At 42.5% G+C, this 22,313-nt stretch overlaps 1 protein-coding gene across 1 annotated transcript in view; it reads left to right on the plus strand.

Moving 5' to 3' along the window:
- Nucleotides 1-22,313, plus strand: part of SEMA5A (semaphorin 5A) — a 656,101-nt gene that overhangs the window by 507,545 nt on the left and 126,243 nt on the right. Inside the window, exon 15 of the mRNA XM_073332370.2 lies at nucleotides 5,878-6,025. Coding sequence (XP_073188471.1) covers nucleotides 5,878-6,025 — 148 coding nt within the window. The remainder of the gene's footprint in view (nucleotides 1-5,877; nucleotides 6,026-22,313) is intronic.

The raw sequence follows: 22,313 nt of genomic DNA on the forward strand, positions 1-22,313 counted from the left end.
GTAACCCCTGGGGCGTGACAGCAACCAGTCTATATCAAGAGTCCCTGGTAGTCACATATAGTGGCAAGTGCAGGGCAGTGGTAGGGGAACCCAGACCCACCCTACTGCACCGGGTTCTGACCCAGGGCCCTATGAAGCTGGTAAACTCCCTATTAAGGATAGAGGCATTTGCTCATAACATGTTCCCTAGTAGATGACGTGCCTCCCTAAAGGGGAAGACAAGTCACCTCCCCACGTGTCTCCTCCCCACTCGCTCTCCATATCCCCTCCCCACCCCACATTACCCGCATGGGGGAGAGGGGTTCTATCCTCCCGCTGCACCAACTTGTGACCCTCCCCTTGCAGCATGTTCAGCTGCTCTCCCTGGAAACCAGGCCCAGGCGGGCAGTGGGATGGAGCCGCTCCTGGTTGCTAATCTGTGCAGCGTAGCCAGCTATCTCAGAGAGAGCCTGGCTGGGGAGGGGCGGCAGTGGCAGCCCACTCCCTGCGCAGGCTTGACTTCCAGGGACAGTGGCCGAGCATGCTGTGGGGAGGAGGCGCCAGCTCGCTTGGCTGCTGTCCCTGGAAGCCAAGCCCTGAACGGGGGGTAGCCCACTGCTATCGCCTCCAGTTGCTCTTCCAGGCAGCTGCTGCGCTGTACCGGGCAGCATCCCAGCGTGGCTGGAAGAGGTTCTGGCCCCGCCCCTTCCATTCCCCACCTGGGAAGGCTGCTGAGGGGGGGCACTTGACCCTGCATGCACCCTCAACACATCGCCTCTTCCTACCATAAAGCCCATCTTGGGCATCTCCTCGGCTGGCAGTGGCTTGGCGTTCCCATCAGTTTCTGCAGCTGGCTGTTCCTCCACAGCGTTGTCCAGGTCCATGGCCACAGTAGTCTGAAGATTCGATGGTTCCTCTGCAGGAACTTGCAGCACACGTCCTTTCTCCTCCTCAGCCAGTTGCTACTGAGCTGAGTTGACTCCTTTTATCTGTCCCTTCCACCTGGAGCACACACAGCGAGGGAGAGGGGGCGTGGTCTCCTGAGCCCACAATGATTGGTCAGCCCCACTGGCCCAGTGAGTGGTCAATAAACCCTGTCACAGTATAGAAAATAAGAAATTATTTCAGTGAATCAGAAATTAAATGCTCACTATTGAGACAGTGGGTACTCTAGAAAAGCACATTGTAAAAAGGGCAATGATATATGGAATACTTCAGAAAATAAATAATATTAAATTACAAGGTCCAGATGGTGGTATTGAAGTGCTCTGAAGGTTCAAAAGATTGAAGTAGTTGAGTTACTTTAAAAAAAAGTAAAAACAACAAGGAGCCCTTGTGGCACCCTAGAGACTAACAAATTTATTTGGACATAAGCTTTCGTGGGCTTATGCTCAAATAAATTTCTTAGTCTCTAAGGTACCACAAGGACTCCTTGTTGTTTTTGCTGATACAGATTAACACAGCTACCACTCTGAAACCTTAAAAAAAAGTATAACAAAATCATTTGTAGAGCTACTTTTCCAGACGACTGAAGTACAACCTCACTTCATTCCCCAGGACCACCTTGGTACCAGGAAAAGTAATTGAGGAAATCATTTTAGAGCTATAATGCATCTTAAAGAGCAAAGTATACTAAGGACAAACCAGTGTTAGGTTTTGTAAAAATAAAACTTCTTTCCTTGTATCTTAGAATTTGTTGAGCTGGCAAAAGAGTGGACACAGGAGAACCAGTGGATATAATGGGCTGGATTTACCACTTAACTCCAGTACCAACTGAGTTACACCTGCATAAAACTGGAATAATGCATTGTTAAATTAGGCCCAGATGTTTAGGAGTGCTGAGCCAATAATTCACAACTAACAATTTACAAAGAAAGAGTAACTTTTTTTCCGGCTTCCAGAACAACAGCAAGGAGATTCTGATTTATTAGGTAAATTGGAAAAGAAGGGGATCAATATGAAATTTGAAAGGTGGATAAGGAACTGGTTAAAGGGGAGACTGCAACGGGTCATACTGAAAGGTGAACTGTCAGGCTGGAAGGAGGTTACTAGTGGAGTTCCTCAGGGATCGGTTTTGGGACCAATCTTATTTAATCTTTTTATTTCTGACCTAGGCACAAAAAGTGGGAATGTGCTAATAAAGTTTGCGGATGACATGAAGCTGGGAGGTATTGCCAATACAGAGAGGGACCAGGATATCATACAGGAAGATCTGGATGACCTTGTAAACTGGAGTAATACTAAAGGATGAAATTTAATAATGAAAGTGCAAGGTCATGGATTTAGGGATTAATAACAAGAATTTTTGTTGTAAACTGGGAACACATCAGTTGGAAGTAACAGAGGAGGAGAAGGACCTCAGAGTATTGGTTGATCACAGGATCACTATGAGCCGCCAATGTGATATGGCCGTCAAAAAAGCGAATGCAGTCTTGGGATGCATCAGGCAAGGTATTTCCAGTAGAAATAAGGAGGCGTTAGTACCGTTATACAAGGCACTGGTGAGACCTCACCTGGAATATTGTGTGCAGTTCTGGTCTCCCATGTTTAAGAAGGATGAATTCAAACTGGGACAGAGAAGGTCTACTAGGATGATCCGAGGAGTGGAAAACCTGTCTTATGAAAGGAGTCTCAAAGAGCTTGGCTTGTTTAGTCTAACCAAAAGAAGGCTGAGGGGAGATATGATTGCTCTCTATACATATATCAGAGTGATCAGGGAGGGAGAGGAACTATTTAAGCTCTGTACCAGTGTGGACACAAGAACAAATGGATAGAAACTGGCCATCAGAAAGTTTAGACTTGAAATTAGATGAAGATTTCTAACCATCAGAGGAGTTAAGTTCTGGAATAGCCTTCCAAGGGTAGCAGTGGAGTTAAGAGACATATCTGGCTTCAAGACTAAGCTTGATAAGTTTATGGAGGGGATGGTATGATGGGATAGCCTAATTTTGGCAATTAATCGAGCTTTCACTATTAGCGGTAAATATGCCGAGTCACCTCTGATGGGACTCTAGAGAGGGGGATCTGAGTTACTACAGAGAATTCTTTCCTAGGTGTCTGGCTGGTGAGTCTTGACCATATGCTCAGGGTTTAGCTGATTGCCATATTTGGGGTCGGGAAGGAATTTTCCTTTGTGTGTATGTGTATGTGTGCCATTCTCCCTTCTGCCCTCGTCACTGCTGTAGACAGTCTGTGCTGAGGGCAGCAGTTACACAGATCTTAGTTTCTTACATTGCTTGTTTTGCTGAATTACTGTATAGTGTAAGCCCTCTGGGTCCTGGGAAAAAAATTAAAAGGGAGAGAGAGTGTGTGTGCAAAAGGCAATAAGAAGTTACTGGCTAACTTGAAATGCAGCCGGAAAGAGGCTTAATAAAACGTGGCTCAGAACCTCTTGCTACAACACAGTTCCCAGATTTGCCCCTGTAATTGATCTTTAAATATAAAAACATATCTGATGATTTTGGAGCTTGGCTGGCTGAGGTGAATCTAAGACTTGTGTGCTGTGATATTTTCAGAAGGGGAAAAAAATGCAAACCGAGCTCTGTGGCTGATTTTGCTTTATTAAAAGTTAAGCAGATTGTATAAGTACTTTGTGATTTTTGTAGCTTCAGATATATCTTTAACTGGACTTGACTAGCAGAATTCCAGCATTCCTAACCTTTCAAATACTTCGAGTATCAGCTACAAAGTTAATTTGGTAAAGTCTTGTTTCTCCCCTGTGCTTACTTGAGAGAGAGCAAGAAACATGACACGTTGACATTTGAAAATGGGACTTGGTATTAAAAAAAAAAAGGCACTTCATTTATAACACATTTTATGTGACATGAACCTATAACTTCTTGGCTTCATGTCAAAGATTAATTTTATTGTATGTCTGTGTCTCAAACTTCATTACAACCACTCTACTAAGAGCAGGTGGAATACTGCAAAAAATGCGTGCACGTTGCTTTGAATAATAAAAGGATGAAATTTCTTCTGTCATCATATGTGATCCCTTTTACTCTATTCTCATGAACATTCATATTAGCAAACTTTTGTTCAACAATTGATCACAGAGAAGAGTGTCACAAACATGCATGCAAATGTGCGTGTGTGACTGTTTTCGCACAGAGAATGTTTGTAAATCCATTGTGAACATTCTGAGGGTTTGGAAGCTATCAGAGCAGAACCGCATGATGTGACTTAGGTGACCAATTACAGTGTGAACAGTAAATTACTAATAGTGAATATTCAAAGAAATAGGTGAATAGTTTATAAACAGTACACAGGCTGAAATATGTTTGGACAACCCATTTCTTGATAATTTGATTTAGCAAATACATACAAATAGGAGTTTTTCTCAGATAATTCTCAGAGAAGCGGGGTGGGGAGGGGAGAAGTCTCAATTAATCAAATGCATTATGTGCTGTGAATAGTTTGCCCTGCTCTACGTACACATAAAACCAGATTTTGGTCTCATTTTTCGCATGCAACCTTGTTAGTTTCAGTGGTGTTGCACTGGCCAGAAAGCAAACTTTACTCTCTGAAGCAGAATCCCACATTTAAGATAAACCTACATCTACATGTGCAGTACAAACACATACATACATACATACACAGAGAAATTGGTTCTAAACATTCAGAGGGCTTGTCTAGGTAAACAATTAGTGCGCGGCATGCTGGGGTGTAAACCTACAGTACACTAGCTTGCCACTTACTAACTTCCTGTGTGGATCCTGCTACTGTGCACTAAAAGGTACCTAGTGCTCTTTGATCTGTTCCACTTTGAAATGAGAGTAGGTCATTGCGAACTAGGGAACTATTAGTGCACAGTAGCAAGGTCTACACAGACAGCTAGTCTGCGTGGCCAAACTAGTGCACCGTAGATTTACACCCGAGCTTGCCATGCACTAACTATTCATCTTGACAATCCCCAATACTTTAGTAATAAAGAATTATAGGTTGAGGTGTTTAGGGATTTGTGAAAGAAAGGTCACTGCCACTGATGCTATTGAAGACAACAGTAGATTTGTAACATCACTATTTGTATTCAAGTATAAAAAAAATGAGATCGAAATATTAATGTTAATTTTCATGGCAGGACAGTATAAATGGATAGAAACTTGTTGAGTGGGTAAAGGGAAAATAGATAGTAGATAACCAGTACATCAACAGTAGGAAGGAAGTGAGGAAGGAAATTGTGTCCTGTATGATTTTGTTCAGGCCGGACAAAATCCATGGAGTAGAATTTGGCTTCTCCCTTTGGATAGCTATCTGGTCTTCTGATTCGGGTTGTTTGTAGCCCACTGGGAAAACCTAACTAGGTTACCATGATTAGAAACACACTTTAGAGGTAAAAGCAATAACATAATCAAAACACCATAGTATTCCTATGCTTAGAATCATGTTTTATCTCTTATTTTATCTATAACATTAACTACACTGGGACAGTTGAAAAGCAAACTCAGCTATATTTGAATTGGAAAAAGAAAGCTTGCTTCTTCTAGAAAAGTAATGCCAGCATAGACGTCTACTTACCTAATCCATGAACTAAATTCTGCCCTCAGATATCTGTGTATGTTACTTCTACAAAAGTAGTGATTGACCTAACTACTATGGTAAATAATATGCTACCAGTACAATAGAGTAGGTACATTAAATAGATTGTAGAAAGAGATTAGACAATGAAGAAAATGCTACACCCACAGTATTATAAAATACAATTCCATTAATGGTTATATACTATATATACTTCTGACTTTTTTTTTTTTTAAAAAGGGTTCAACAAATAAATATAGGGCCATCAGTGTAAAACATTTCCATATGCAAACATCTTTCTAAATAATGGAAAATGTAGAAGTTGGAGACCTTTTGTTGTACTAAATAGTTTCTTTTCCCTCTTGCTTTCCCTTGTCACAGATACTGCAATGAGCACTTGCTGTGCCCTCCACATATGTTTTGGACAGGCTGGGGTCCGTGGGAACGTTGCACTACCCAATGTGGGGGAGGGATTCAGGCTCGTCGCAGGATGTGTGAGAATGGCCCTGACTGCCCTGGCTGTAATGTGGTGAGTCGCTTCTATGCCTTCCCATCAACAAATACTTGCATGTTTTGCAAACATTTTGATTCATGAGTGTGTATTTATAGCTGTATTGTTTTTATTTTACTGAGAGAAATTCATGTTTGCAAGTTAGAGGATGCTGTTATACAACATGAGCTAGATGAGAGACCTCCTAAAGGAAAGTTGTTACAGATGGGGATTTGTCATAGGCATATTTATTTTGTTTGTTGCAAACTAGGAGAAAAATATGCTCACTTTGTTCTAGTCAGAATTCTGTAAAAGTAGAAGAGGAATATGGGTCCTCGCATATTGGACCAATTTTTAAGTTTCCTAAGTTCAGAGGATAAACTTGATAATTGTGAAGTTTGTCATTCATTGACCATTACCTTTTTGTTAGACCACCAGAAGGCCTGTTCAAAACATAATAAAAGGTAATTTATAATATTTTTGTTTTGTTTTTTTCATATGTCCTTACTCTGTTACTTTTGACATTTATGCCACAAGTGAAATTTCACTTTTGCAAGCAGATTGAACACTTTCAAAGGGTTTTTTCTCTTTCCTTGACTCATCTTTACGAATTAACCAAGCAGTCTTAAATTCTGCAGTCTTTCAGAATATTTTTCTTCCAGTGGTGACAGCACAAAGGAAAATGTATGACACAGATCGGTGTTTAAACTTCTGTGACTGGTGCAGAGAAGTTAGAATGTAATCTGTAATTTTTCCATATAGATCTTTCTTGATAATCGTGTACTAACATTATATGATTCATAAGGCTGAGCAGTATTTTGGATTTAAAATGATTTGTTCATGGTCTCAAATAAAAATTGCATACCCCAGATAGCCTTGGGAAATTACATGAGTTAGGAAGAATGTTATGAGGTGCTTTGTCAGATCTTAGAATTGACCCAATAAGATTATGTTACTGGGATTTGCAATCTGATTCCCCTCACCAGTGTCATTCTTAAAGTGTTGTAAAACGATAGCATAGTCTAGTATATTCAAACAGTTCCTACCCAGTTCAGCTACTGCATGCTTACGTTAGACAGCTCTTTGGTTTAACTGTTTCAGTAAAACTAGTAGTTTTATCTCTAAGAGACCCCCAAACAATTGAATATAGAATCACATACATGTAGGGCTGCAAGGGACCTTGAGAGGTCATTTAGTCCAGACCTCTGCACTAAGGCAGGACAAAGTATATGTAGACCATCCCTAACAGGTGTTTGTCTGACCTGTTCTTAAAAAAACCTCCAGCCTCCCTTGGAAGCTTATTCCAGAGCTTCACTATCTTTGTAATTAGAAAGTTTTTCCTAATATCAAACCTAAATCTCCCTTGCTGCACATTAAGCCCATTTCTTCTTTTTCTACCATGGAGAACAACTGAGCACTGTCCTCTTTATAACAGCCCTTAACGTATTTGAAGACTATGATCAGGGCCACACTCAGTCTTCTTTTCTCAGGATTAAACATGTCCAGTTTTTTAACCTTCCTCGTAAGTCATGTTTCCTAAACCTTTTAAAATCATTTTTGTTGCTCTCTTCTAGGCTCCTTCCAATATGTCCATATATTTCTTAAAGTGTGACACCTAGTATTGGATACTGTATTGCAACTGAGGCCTCACCAGTGCTAAGTAGAGAGGGACAGTTACCTCCCATGCCTTACATACGACACTCCTGTTAATACACCCCAGAATGATATTCGCCTTTTTTGCAGCTGCATCACATTGTTGACTCCTATTCAATTTGTGATCCACTATAAACCCCTGATCCTTTTCAGCAGTACTACTGCTTAACCAGTTATTTATTCCCCATTTCATATTTGTGTATTTATTTTTTTCCTTCCTAAGTACAGTGCTTTGCACTTATCTTTATTGTAATGTGTCTTGTTGATTTCATTTGTCCTGCTATGGTAGAAGGACAGGAGACACTGGAGGTGATTTTAATTAGGCTGCAACTTTATTCTTACATATTTGGAAGTACCTGGCAGATAAAATTGTACAGAGTTTCATATACAATTCCATATATTCAGGGGCTGCCATCATCTCTTCCTATTTCCAATCCTGGCCCCATCCATCCTGCAGCTTGGACCCTGCCCCCCTCGTATAAAGGTTATGGTGGGGGCTACAATAAAGGGGAAGTTGACTCCCCACCGTACCAGTCATAGGAGCCCTAAATCCCCTTTTTCTGCTTCTTTAAAGGATTCCTCCTTTAAAACCTTTACCATCCAATTTTATCTGATCACCATATCCATTCCCTATGGAGTACCTGCACTGGACATCTGCCACAAGCTTACATAATGAGTTGTGACATTATAACCCAATTTTCAGCCCTGCCCCTTCCCTATTCCAGCAGGTCCGTAACCAGCTGTGGGGAGGCGAAAAATCCACCTTGCCTCAGCCAATCTGGCAGTCAGGGAAAATTCTTTCCTAGCCCCTCAAGAAACGGGACAACTGGTGTAATGTCCACAATGGATAATTGAGACCTGATATTTTAACTATTTCCATGGGTTGGAGGGTGAGTTCTGCTATTCTGGTCTGGATTAAAGAAGGCTTTTCCGGCACTACCTTCAGTATAAATATCCCCCCTCTCTTCCAGTCAGCTGGGGCTGGGGGCAGCATCCCCCATTCGCTAATCTGGTCCAGCTGTACTGCTTCCTGCTTCTTTACCTGAAATGGGGAAGGGGGACTTAAAGAGTCAACAACCATCTTCCTACCAGCCTGCGGGACAAAACCTATCCCTGCAGTTAAAGGGGAAAAAACTCACCTTCTCCATCCATCCCGGCAAAGGGCCCCACTACTTGATACACGGTGAGGGTCTTCTCCCACTTGTCGAGGACATTTTGAATTCTTATCCTGTCCTCCAAAGAAAACCAACTCTCCTACCCTAGTGTCATCTGTGTATTTTATAAGCATACTTTCCACTCCATTATCAAAGTCATTAATGAAAATGCTCAACAGTATCAGACCCAAAATAGACCCCTGTGGGACCCCAGTGTGATAGCAAACCACTTATAACTACTCTAAGTATGATCTTGTTACTCTTTGAGTATGGCCTAAAATAGTATCACTACTTGGGTGGGGTGGGGCTGAGTCACATGGGAGGGTTACATGCCTTCCCTTTAGCTGGCACCCCTCCACCCCCTTGTGTTCCTCCCATGAGTTGCTTATGTGCAGAGCACCCATAAGAAATAAACTCTACTGGTGCTGCTGCTACCAACAAAATTATAATGTATGCTCTGTAAATTTCCATGTACTTGGAAGACAAAGAATTTAAGTGCAATGACTAAGTGTTGTTTACTAAGCCTCAGTGAGTCTGGAACGAAAATTTAGTATTGAATCAACAGTTTCTTTACCATAACAGAGTTCTAAGGGATACCCAGACACATACCAGAACTACTTTATTTGCATATTTCTTGCTAAAAGATCGTTGCCCTAATAAGAAAAGACCAATTAAAATATTTTTATGACTTGTTTTCGTTGTTGATTGGCTCCAACATTTATGTTCATAAAATATTCTGATGAAAAAGGGTAATCCTATCCAGAACAGAATGCAGTGTATCCCACTGAGGGCTTGTCTATATAGTGCATTAGTGTGCACCAACTGGATGTAAATTCTACTGCATACCAGCTTGTCATATACTAACTGGCCTGGTAGACCCTGCTGGCATGAACTAAAAGTGTTTTGGTTTTGATTTAACTCCATAACTTGAGATCAGGCCTCAGAGATGGGTCCTACTCAAGGAAGGTTTATGAGTTAAAGATAATATACAGAATCTCTGCCCCTTTAGTTCTCTCTTTACGGCTCAATTTTCATTTACTTTCAGACTTCCTGACCTTGCTTAACTCTTTATTTCATACTAATCAACCTTATGTAGCTTATCCAGAGACCTTCAGCTGAAGATCATTTTGTTTTGCCTAGTGGCCCAGAGCACAGCAAAAAGGCTGCCAAGTTTGTTTTCTGAATGGTTATGAAGCTGTGAAAAGAAACAAGTTTGAAAGTAGGTAAACCATTTTAGGCCAGACTCGTCCCCACTAAGTACAGTTTCTTAAGCAAAAAGAACTCTGCTCAGTGGTTGACATATGGTGGGCAGATTTGATATCTGGTTGTCCCTCACAAGCATGCAAGTGGGATCTGCTTGCTCAGTCATCTTCAGGGCTCAGATTGGGCCAGTATACGGCAGCAAGGAGTATCAGCACTTTTGTTATGATCTCTTCAAAATATAAGATTTACTTTTTCAAAATGAAGTCTCTAGCTATTTGGGATGTTGTGGTACATACACTTGGTTCACATTTTTGAGGCTAACTGACGCAGTGACATCAGGCTGCATTTTAGAACCTGAAATGACAGCTCTGAGATATGAACTGTCCAATTCATCTCAATGGGTGTTAACTCAGAGGCCAGAAACCGCCAAGCCTAAGGAGCCTAGATGATCCCCATTAGGTATTTGAGCCCCGCTGGTGGGGATGCATCATCAGGGAATGCCAACTTCACTGAGAGGAAACCAATCACAAGGAGCTCAGCAGAGACAGTGGGCGTATTCAGACTCCACTGAGGACAAGCTGAGATGAGAGAGCATGTATGACCATATTTTGAACAATCTGCACGCTCTCTTGTGAGTGGTGTCTCATTTTATGGATGGAATTTAGAAGAACATTGCCACTTTTTCTCCCCAACTTGATCCCTTTTTGTCTTTAACCAGAAGTGTGGTTTCAGCATCTGACTAAAGTAAGCCCCCTCTTTTGTACACTCTTGAAGCTATGTCAGCATGATGCAACTGTGCTTTTTAGTAGGATGAGGAAGAGGAGAGACCATATCACAAGGAAAGAAACTGGTAATCTGGTTTTGTTGGCAGGCTTTTCCTCTTCTACTTCCCACCCACTTCTGCTTGTGGAAATGTCTGTAGAAAGTAGGGGGAAGCAGTCTTTATATAAGGCTAAAACCTGATAGTTTTCTTGCATCCTGAATTCTGTTAGATACAGTTGAGAGTCAGAGGAATTTTTTGTTTTATTTGCGTGTTGAGGAAGAGGAGAAGAATATTGTATACAGAATTTTGTTTAAATAAATTCCCAGCCTGCCTGTCTAAGAAGTGATCAAGCTGTAAAGAGTGAGAATCTTTAAATCAGTCTTGCTGGAGTTGGGATAATTGTCACTCCTGGTCTACATCTTTAACCTAGGTCAACCTCGCTATATCACTCAGGGATGTGAAAAATTCACACCCGTGAGAGATGTAGTTGAGCTGATCTAAACCCCAGTTTAGACACTGCCTGGTTGATGGAACAGTTCTTCCATTAAACTAGCTACTGCCTCTCGATGGAGTTGATTAGCAATGGGAAACCACCTTCCACTTCTGTAGCAAGTATTTACAGCTAAATCACCATAGCTGCAGCTGTGACACCATAGTGCTTGTAGTGTAAATGAAGCCTTATGCTCAAAAAAAGAAGCATAAAACATCATTAGAACTAGGAAAGAGTTTCATATGCACAACAAATACTTGGTGTGTTTTTATAATTTTCCGTATAAAATGAGATAATTGTTGAATTGACTTGCCTGGGAGACAGACTATGACTTAAATTTCAGTAAAGTGAACTTCCTTTCAGAAAGGTAAAGATGAGAAATAAAGTAGGCCCATAAGTGCAACTGATGTCTGAGGGCAATCTTTTGAAAACTTGTTAATTAAAACAATTGTTCTTACTTGTGGTAAAAAATGTCTTTTTCTCTCCTACTGTTAATTATTGTAAAAAATTTATTTACATAAAAACAGAATGGTTGTTCCTTAATAATTCAACTCTTCTGGCTGCTTATTCCTCACCTCATGTTATTCTTCTTTGCGTCTGACACCATAATTTTCTCCACAGAAACTCATAGTAATGTTACAATGTATGTGCCCAGAATTGTTTCTGAAGACAGTATTTTTAAAGTTGTCCATTACATGCTAGTATCTTTTTTTAAAAATATAAAGGGAAATACATTAAAAATATGCCAAAAACTAGAAATACACTATGGTATTTCAAAGCTGTATCATTTACTGAAATTTCACACAAAACATGAAAATAGATGACCAAAGGCCAATAACAAAGACATGAACATGGAGTATGGAGTATAAGATAACTATAAATCTTCATGATGTAAGAGAACTATACAATAGAGAATCTTAAAGGTCAACAAGAAAAACTTTGAAATCAATATGCTGAGACAAAGGGACCCTCTGAAGGTTAATCAAAGTTAATATAGTATGCTTGGAGTTGTCTAATGCCTGATAGGACTATTGCGGTCAAATTTAGCAGCAGTTTAAAGTCTGGCAATAGAAATCTTAAGTAGATCACAAATCACATGTTACTGTAAGGTAGACAGGAAATACATGAGAAACAGAGGGCATTGTGAAAGTCTGTGGATAGAACTGGTACATCATACTCATATACATTGTACATTTGCTTCAGAACTTCCTTCTTTCCCCCTGAGAAACATAATCTCAGTTGAATTTGCTTCTGGCTAATAATGCAACTAATAACTAATTTTTAGACACTCTTTTCTAGAATAAGAACTCTAGGCTGAGTCTCAACTAGGCTGACATATTGTATTATTATACACTTGTCCATAGTCTCATTTCACATCATACTAATAGTATAAATCCTTTTTATATCTATGGGAGGGAATCTGCAAAAATGAATGTGCTTTTGGTGCCAAAACTAAGTTAGTCAGCATTCTGTTGCTGAATAAAGCAAAGGAATTATATTTGCTTGTCTAAAAATAGTCGACTGTAGCATTTTTATCTTGTTTCATCTTCAAGAAATTCTGATAATGAAATACATTTACATCCCAAAGTTTCTATTATGAATCAAGGTGGAAAATAATCATACTTGAGAAGACTAATGTCAGAAATGTTCTCTTTCATTCTTTTATTATGACTTTAAAAAGGAATTTGGAGATGGGGTCTTTGAAAAGGACATTGTCCATTAGAGGAGGCACAGCCTGCCTCACAATATGTGCTTAGTTTCAAATATGAATTCGTGATGTTTGGTCTGGGGAGATGAGAACAGAAATGAAAATTGCTTTTATTCTTTGTTGTGATGTATTTTTTTAAATTTAAGCTAAGGGGAAGGGGAATTAACCCCCCCTTGTTCCCCCATACCCCACAACACACATGCCACACAAACAAATAGAAAGCGCACACAAAAATAAGATACAAAATAATCCAGGTTCTCACACATTTGCCAACCTCATCACTTTGCTTTTTATACTAACTTTTTCTCCCATCCTTTGTCCTGTCTGTTCAAAGTATAACTGTTTCCTGTGTGTTTTTAAAGTGTCTGGCACAATGGAGACCTGATATAAATTGAACCTATAGGCACTGCTGTAAATCTAATAATAAATAATAAATTAGACAATGGTAAAAACATTACAAAAATAAAATAACACAGAAGAATTATTTTCAGAAAATCACATCTAGCATGTGCACATTGGCTAATGCAGGAGTGGGCAAACTACAGCTTGTGGGCCAGATCTGGCCCCTAAGGCCTTTGGATCCGGCCCGCGGGACTGCCACCCCCGTGGGACCCTGGGCCCCGTGCCGCTCTGGGAAGCGACCGGCACCACGTCCCTGCGGCCCCTAGGGGAGGGGTGGGGCAGAGGGCTCCACGCACTTCCCTTGCCTGTGGATACCTCCCCCAAAGCTCCCATTGGCCAGGAACTGGGAACCGCCAATGGGAGCTTCAGGGGAGATCTCCACAGGCAAAAGCAGTGTGTGGAGCCCTTTGCGCCCCCCACCCCCACGGGCCGCAGGGATATGGTGCTGGCTGCTTCCCAGAGCTGTGCCGGGCCAACGACCAATGATACTGCCAAGAATGACCTTGAGCGGATCACTGCGGACTACGTGGCTCTGGGAAGAAGGATAAAGGAGTTGGAGACGCAAGTGGTGTTCTCGTCCATCCTTCCCGTGGAAGGAAAAGGCCTGGGTAGGGACCGTCGAATCGTGGAAGTCAACGAATGGCTACGCAGGTGGTGTCGGAGAGAAGGCTTTGGATTCTTTGACCATGGGATGGTGTTCCATGAAGGAGGAGTGCTGGGCAGAGACGGGCTCCATCTTACGAAGAGAGGGAAGAGCATCTTTGCCAGCAGGCTGGCTAACCTAGTGAGGAGGGCTTTAAACTAGGTTCACCGGGGGAAGGAGACCAAAGCCCTGAGGTAAGTGGGAAAGCGGGATACCGGGAGGAAGCACAGGCAGGAATGTCTGTGAGGGGAGGGCTCCTGCCTCATACTGGGAATGAGGGGCGATCAACAAGTTATCTCAAGTGCTTATATACGAATGCACAAAGCCTTGGAAACAAGCAGGGAGAACTGGAGGTCCTGGTGATGTCAAGGAACTATGACGTGATTGGAATAACAGAGACTTGGTGGGATAACTCACATGACTGGAGTACTGTCATGGATGGTTATAAACTGTTCAGGAAGGACAGGCAGGGCAGAAAAGGTGGGGGAGTAGCACTGTATGTAAGGGAGCAGTATGACTGCTCAGAGCTCCGGTACGAAACTGTAGAAAAACCTGAGTGTCTCTGGATTAAGTTTAGAAGTGTGTGCAACAAGAGTGATGTAGTGGTGGGAGTCTGCTATAGACCACCGGACCAGGGGGATGAGGTAGATGAGGCTTTCTTCCGGCAGCTCACGGAAGCTACTAGATCGCATGCCCTGATTCTCATGGGTGACTTTAATTTTCCTGATATCTGCTGGGAGAGCAATACAGCAGTACATAGACAATCCAGGAAGTTTTTGGAAAGCGTAGGGGACAATTTCCTGGTGCAAGTGCTAGAGGAGCCAACTAGGGGGGGCGCTTTTCTTGACCTGCTGCTCACAAACCGGGTAGAATTAGTGGGGGAAGCAAAAGTGGATGGGAATCTGGGAGGCAGTGACCATGAGTTGGTTGAGTTCAGGATCCTGACACAGGGAAGAAAGGTAAGCAGCAGGATACGGACCCTGGACTTCAGGAAAGCAGACTTTGACTCCCTCAGGGAACGGATGGCCAGGATCCCCTGGGGGACTAACATGAAGGGGAAAGGAGTCCAGGAGAGCTGGCTGTATTTCAAGGAATCCCTGTTGAGGTTACAGGGACAAACCATCCCGATGAGTCGAAAGAATAGTAAATATGGCAGGCGACCAGCTTGGCTTAATGGTGAAATCCTAGCGGATCTTAAACATAAAAAAGAAGCTTACAAGAAGTGGAAGGTTGGACATATGACCAGGAAAGAGTATAAAAATATTGCTCAGGCATGTAGGAATGATATCAGGAGGGCCAAATCGCACCTGGAGCTGCAGCTAGCAAAAGATGTCAAGAGTAACAAGAAGGGTTTCTTCAGGTATGTTGGCAACAAGAAGAAAGCCAAGGAATGTGTGGGCCCCTTACTGAATGAGGGAGGCAACCTAGTGACAGAGGATGTGGAAAAAGCTAATGTACTCAATGCTTTTTTTGCCTCTGTCTTCACTAACAAGGTCAGCTCCCAGACTGCTGCGCTGGGCATCACAAAATGGGGAAGAGATGGCCAGCCCTCTGTGGAGATAGAGGTGGTTAGGGACTATTTAGAAAAGCTGGACGTGCACAAGTCCCTGGGGCCGGACGAGTTGCATCCAAGAGTGCTGAAGGAATTGGCGGCTGTGATTGCAGAGCCATTGGCCATTATCTTTGAAAATTCGTGGCGAACGGGGGAAGTCCCGGATGACTGGAAAAAGGCTAATGTAGTGCCAATCTTTAAAAAAGGGAAGAAGGAGGATCCTGGGAACTACAGGCCAGTCAGCCTCATCTCAGTCCGTGGAAAAATCATGGAGCAGGTCCTCAAAGAATCAATCCTGAAGCACTTGCATGAGAGGAAAGTGATCAGGAACAGCCAGCATGGATTCACCAAGGGAAGGTCATGCCTGACTAATCTAATCGCCTTTTATGATGAGATTACTGGTTCTGTGGATGAAGGGAAAGCAGTGGATGTATTGTTTCTTGACTTTAGCAAAGCGTTTGACACGGTCTCCCACAGTATTCTTGTCAGCAAGTTAAGGAAGTATGGGCTGGATGAATGCACTATAAGGTGGGTAGAAAGCTGGCTAGATTGTCGGGCTCAACGGGTAGTGATCAATGGCTCCATGTCTAGTTGGCAGCCGGTGTCAAGTGGAGTGCCCCAGGGGTTGGTCCTGGGGCCGGTTTTGTTCAATATCTTCATAAATGATCTGGAGGATGGTGTGGATTGCACTCTCAGCAAATTTGCGGATGATACTAAACTGGGAGGAGTGGTAGATACGCTGGAGGGGAGGGATAGGATACAGAAGGACCTAGACAAATTGGAGGATTGGGCCAAAAGAAGGATAATCCCAATAAGGATAAGTGCATGGTCCTGCACTTAGGACGGAAGAATCCAATGCACCGCTACAGACTAGGGGCCGAATGGCTAGGCAGCAGTTCTGCGGAAAAGGACCTAGGGGTGACAGTGGACGAGAAGCTGGATATGAGTCAGCAGTGTGCCCTTGTTGCCAAGAAGGCCAATGGCATTTTGGGATGTATAAGTAGGGGCATAGCGAGCAGATCGAGGGACGTGATCGTTCCCCTCTATTCGACATTGGTGAGGCCTCATCTGGAATACTGTGTCCAGTTTTGGGCCCCACACTACAAGAAGGATGTGGATAAATTGGAGAGAGTCCAGCGAAGGGCAACAAAAATGATTAGGGGTCTAGAACACATGAGTTATGAGGAGAGGCTGAGGGAGCTGGGATTGTTTAGTCTGCGGAAGAGAAGAATGAGGGGGGATTTGATAGCTGCTTTCAACTACCTGAAAGGGGGTTCCAAAGAGGATGGCTCTAGACTGTTCTCAATGGTAGCAGATGACAGAACGAGGAGTAATGGTCTAAGAGGGTGGTGAAACACTGGAATGCGTTACCTAGGGAGGTGGTAGAATCTCCTTCCTTAGAGGTTTTTAAGGTCAGGCTTGACAAATCATAGAATCATAGAACCATAGAACATCAGGGTTGGGAGGGACCCCAGAAGGTCATCTAGTCCAACCCCCTGCTCGAAGCAGGTCCAATTCCCAGTTAAATCATCCCAGCCAGGGCTTTGTCAAGCCTGACCTTAAAAACCTCTAAGGAAGGACTGACTCATATCCAGCTTCTCGTCCACTGTCACCCCTAGGTCCTTTTCCCTATCCCTCCCCTCCAGCGTACAAAGCCCTGGCTGGGATGATTTAACTGGGAATTGGTCCTGCTTCGAGCAGGGGGTTGGACTAGATGACCTTCTGGGGTCCCTTCCAACCCTGATATTCTATGATTCTATGAAGGCAGGCAGGGAGCCTGCCCTGGCACCGGTGTGCGCCGCTGCCACTCCAGAGGCGCTCCAGGTAAGCAGCGTCAGGCCGGAACCCACATCCTGCACCCCACACCCCAAATCCCTGCCTTGAGCCCCCTGCCTGCACCCCGCACCCCTCCGGCACCCCACATCCCTGCCCTGAGCCCCCTCCCGGACTCCGCACCTCTCCCTGCACCACTGCCCTGAGCCCCCTGCCACACTGTGCACCCCCTTCTGCACCCCAACCCCATTTCCTGATCCCCCTCATACACCTCAGACCCCTCCTCTGCCCCAGCCCATTGCCCTGATCCCCTTCCTGCACACTGCACCCCCTCCCACACCCCGCACTCCCTCCTGCACCCAACCCCCTGCCCCAGCCCTACATTCATGGCCCTGCATGCAATTTCCCCCACCAGATGCGGCCCTCGGGCCAAAACATTTGCCCACCCCTGGCTAACGTCATGTTCAGAAGTCCAGTTGGAAACCTGTCTGGACTTTTGCCCATGCAGTTACCGACTTTGCTTGCACAGTTATGCTGAATGTGACATTTAAATTGAGCACACTGCTGTATGCATGTGAAGATGGGGCCCTGTTCATAGTGCTTGGTTTTTCAGTTCCTAGCAATCAAATTACTGAGTGATTTATTTTATTTTTTTTAAATGTTTTTTAAAATGTTTGTTTTCTTTTTGAAACAAACATTGTGCTAGACATCATCTTTAGGAGTCAAGTCATTTAAAAAAAATGTTTAAAATCGGAATAGACCCTCGGCTGGTGTAAATTGTCATAGGTCACCTGAAGTGGTATAATCAGGAAGGCCGAAACACAACTGGAGTTGCAGCTAGCAAGGGATGTGAAGGCTAACAAGAAGGGTTGCTACAGGTATGTTAGCAACAAGAAAAACGGTCAGGAAAAGTGTGGGACCCTTAAAGAATGGGGGAGGCAACCTAGTGACAGATGATGTGGAAAAAGCTGAAGTAATCAATGCTTTTTTTGCCTCAGTCTTCACAGACAAGGTCGGCTCCCACACTACTGTCCTGGGCAACACAGTATGGGGAGGAGGTGAGCAGTCCTCACTCGTGAAAGAATAGGTTAAGGACTATTTAGAAAAGCTGGACATGCACAAGTCCATGGGTCCAGATGCAATGCATCTGAGGGTGCTGAGGGAATTGGCTGATGTGATTGCAGCACCATTGGCCATTATCTTTGAAAACTCAGGGTGATTGGGGGAGGTCCCGAACAATTGGAAAAAGGCAAATAGAGTGCCCATCTTTTAAAAAGGGAAGAAGGAGAACCTGGGGAACTACGGACCTTTCAGCCTCACCTCAGTCCCTGGAAAAATCGTGGAGCAGGTCCTCAAGGAAACCATTTTGAAGCACTTGGAGGAGAGTAAGGTGATCAGGAACAGTCAACATGGATTCACCAAGGGCAAGTAATGCCTGACCAACCTGATTGCCTTCTATGATGAAATAACTAGCTCTGTGGATGTGGGGAAAGCAGTGCATGTGATATATCTTGACTTTAGCAACGTTTTTGATATGGTCTCCCACAGTATTCTTGCCAGCAAGTTAAAAAAGTATGGATTGGATGAATGGACTAGAAGGTGAATAGAAGCTGGCTGGATTGTCGGGCTCAATGGGTAGTGATCAACAGTTTGATGTCTAGTTGGCAGCCAGCATCAAGCGGAGTGCCCCAGGGCTTTGTCGTGGGGCTGGTTTTGTTCAACATCTTTATTAACGATCTGGATGATGGGATATATTGCACCCTCAGCAAGTTTGCGGGTGACACTAAGCTGGGGGGAGAGATAGATACACTGGAGGGTAGGGAAAGGGTCAAGAGTGACCTAGACAAATTGGAGGATTGGGCCAAAAGAAATCTGATGAGGTTCAACAAGGACAAGTGCAGAGTCCTGCACTTAGGACGGAAGAATCCCATGCCCTGCTACAGGCTGGCTAAGCAACAGTTCTGAAGAAAAATACCTGGCTGTGATGATTTAGTTGGGGATTGGTCCTGCTTTGAGCAAGAGGTTGGACTAGATGACCTCCTGAAGTCTCTTCCAACCCTTCTATGATCTTCTATGATTCTAAGTTAATGGAGCTATGGCAGTTTACACCAGCTCAGGATCTGCTGCAGGGTGCCCATATTGAACTGTGTCAGTGACTTCCAGCTGCTTTGTGATCCTTTCTTTCGTGGACTCTAATTTGACCTTGGTTTGAACTCTTCCAGGCAAAGGCAGGTAGAAGAATTCTCTTAAATGGCCATTCCAATTTTTAAATTCAAATCCTAATAGTGTCATAAGAACATGAGCAAACTATGAAAACAGATCCCATTCCATTTCATTACAGATATACTCTCATCCAAGAGTTTTTCTCGTCTTTAAGCAGCATTTAATTTAAACATTGCATGTGAATAGACAGTGCTCATTTCTGGGGATTCCAAAGTACTGTAGAGCAACAATTCACTGTCTCTAGAACTCTCTTTTGATGTTCACCAAGGGTTTCTTGTTGGTATGCGCTGGCCTTAATTTAAACAGCAGTGGTGTGACTTGTCCATATCATTGCACAGCATAAAGTTGTTTGGAAGAATGACCAAATCTTAGATACATGTTAATTAAATCTTTTGGAGAGTGTCCAACCAATTTGTCTTAATAATTAAGAGGACTAGGTTTTCTGCTTTGGATTGTGTGTGTGTGTGTTTGTAATTTCAAGATCATTCAACTGAGATGTAGGTATGTAGTTCCTAAATCATCTGCCCATCTGAAATATGTAGGTTAGTGACAGTTATGTACAAATGTAAGCATAAATTCCAGGAAAAAAAGAATTAAGCTCTTAGATGCTGTTTGTACCTTGTTTGGGCATCATATTGTATAGTGATTGGTCTGATCTAAGAGAATGCCCCCCATTATTATTTCTTGAAATTATTTTATCATAGTGGCAAAAGGAAAGTCACAAAAATGCTGAAGATATAGTTTCTTCTAGACTGAGTTCTGAGTTGCGTTGGGTAGATAGAAAGATTAAGAATTAAAAAGGAATTGAACATTTGTATGGATATTAAGAATATACAGAGATATCATAATTAATGACAATGAAAAGGTTGAAAGGGATATTATAACTCATGCTTCAGCGCTTAAACCAGTCTGACTACTGGAGATCAGAATGAGACCTATGTAGAGCAGATTATTCCTATTGTAGTGTTCTCATGCCATTCTCAGAAGCATGGTTCTGACCACTGTTGGAGACAGGATGCTGGACTAGATGGATCACTGGGCTGATCCAGTATAGAAATTCTGATGAGCCATTTTACATTAACTAATCAGATTGCTTGAATCAACTCTTTAACACCTTATTCCTCTTATGATTGCTTTGATTCCTGTTAGATTTACCATAATATGGTTAAAATCCCATGGTGTAAACAAATTTCCCTACCAGAAAATTATTCCAAATCGCATATGTGAACATGAAGAGTAACACAAAGCAATGGTTTTGTTTCACGTTTTGGTCATTTAAAAGGCCCTGTGTCCTTCAGTAGGACATTACTGGGTTGAGTGATGGGTTAGGCTTGCATCAGTAATATGTGCTGTTACAGTTATAACTGCACTATTGCAGGAGCTGTCCAAGTGTGCAAGATTGATTTGTTAGCCAGGCTAATTGGCAGCAGTCCTTAGCCATCAGAGTGCAATTACACAGAACTCTGTCCAAATTTATGACATTTATCTTCTGGCCTGTCTCTTGCTTTCATTCATTCTCAGAGCATCATAGTGATTTTTAATTTATTGGGCTGTGATAGGATTTTTCTCTTCATTGAAAATAATATCACTCAGCCATTTCCTTCCCTTCACTGTGCCAGGTTCAGAGCACATTTTAAATAGTTTTGGGGTCATTTATTTATGTAGTTATTATAAGAGCTTATTTTCCTTCCTCCTGGATTGATTAAATCTCATCTCTTCCTCTGTCAACATCCAGTATTAAACATTTCTGCAATAATATCATGTCCTCTGTGCCAAAGGAAGTTGGTTGTTCAAGGCCTACAACATTTGTTTAGGGCAGCTCTGATCACAAGTCTTTAGAAAAGGCAAATGTGCACTTGGATTGTGTTAAATATTAAGTCCTTTGAGTGTGGCCGACTTCTTAATGTATTTGGTATATAGTGCTCTCTGAGCCCTGTGCATGTTTACAAGCCACATCAGATGGAAAAATAGTAAGGACTCGAACCCTAACTCTCTGACAGGTGGGAATATATGTTTCTATGTCTTGAAATACCATTGGGCACACATGCACTGGCACGTACTTTTCAGTGTCCACAGTGATGCACATCCATATTTTGGAGGGCAAGTCAAATTCTACACTTCCAAATTTGAGAAACATTACACTATAGAAAACAGCATACCTGTACTTTTTTGCATGTCTGGGAAGTGCAGCTTTCTAAGTGTTAAGCTATTAACATTTGTCATATCAACAGAAAAGATTATGGAATCTAAATGTCAGCTGTCAGGGACCTTCCTTTGATTAGCTAGCTGCTGTCCAGAAATTCATTAATTTTTGTTTCCTTGTGGCATTAGGTAGTTTCAGATAATGAAACTACAGAGACCAAATATGTGTGAACATATGGTAATATAAGCTATTTTAGCTCCTACTGGGTTAAAGGTAAATGATGCCCTCAGAAGTACTCAGTAATTACAGCGTAACAACAATATTAGCACTGCAGATACCAGTTACACTGAGGGCAGAATTTGACATATTCAGCATCACCTGTTGTTACATCTAAAACATCACAAATATATTAAAATCTCTAATTTCAGACCTTTAAGTTTGCATTATCAGGGCTTCTGATTCAACTACTGAAATATTTTTAACATGAGAAAGCAGAAAAGCATTAGGTTACAATCCAGACTTTGCAGACAAAGTCTTTCATTTCATTCACCTTTCCATGGTAAATCAGTGGAGTCACTGGTGTAAAACTGCAGTAATGCAGTAGTGAGTCACACCCACAA

Source organism: Lepidochelys kempii, chromosome 2 (genome assembly GCF_965140285.1).
Source record: "Lepidochelys kempii isolate rLepKem1 chromosome 2, rLepKem1.hap1, whole genome shotgun sequence".
Classification (NCBI taxonomy): Eukaryota; Metazoa; Chordata; order Testudines; family Cheloniidae; genus Lepidochelys; species Lepidochelys kempii.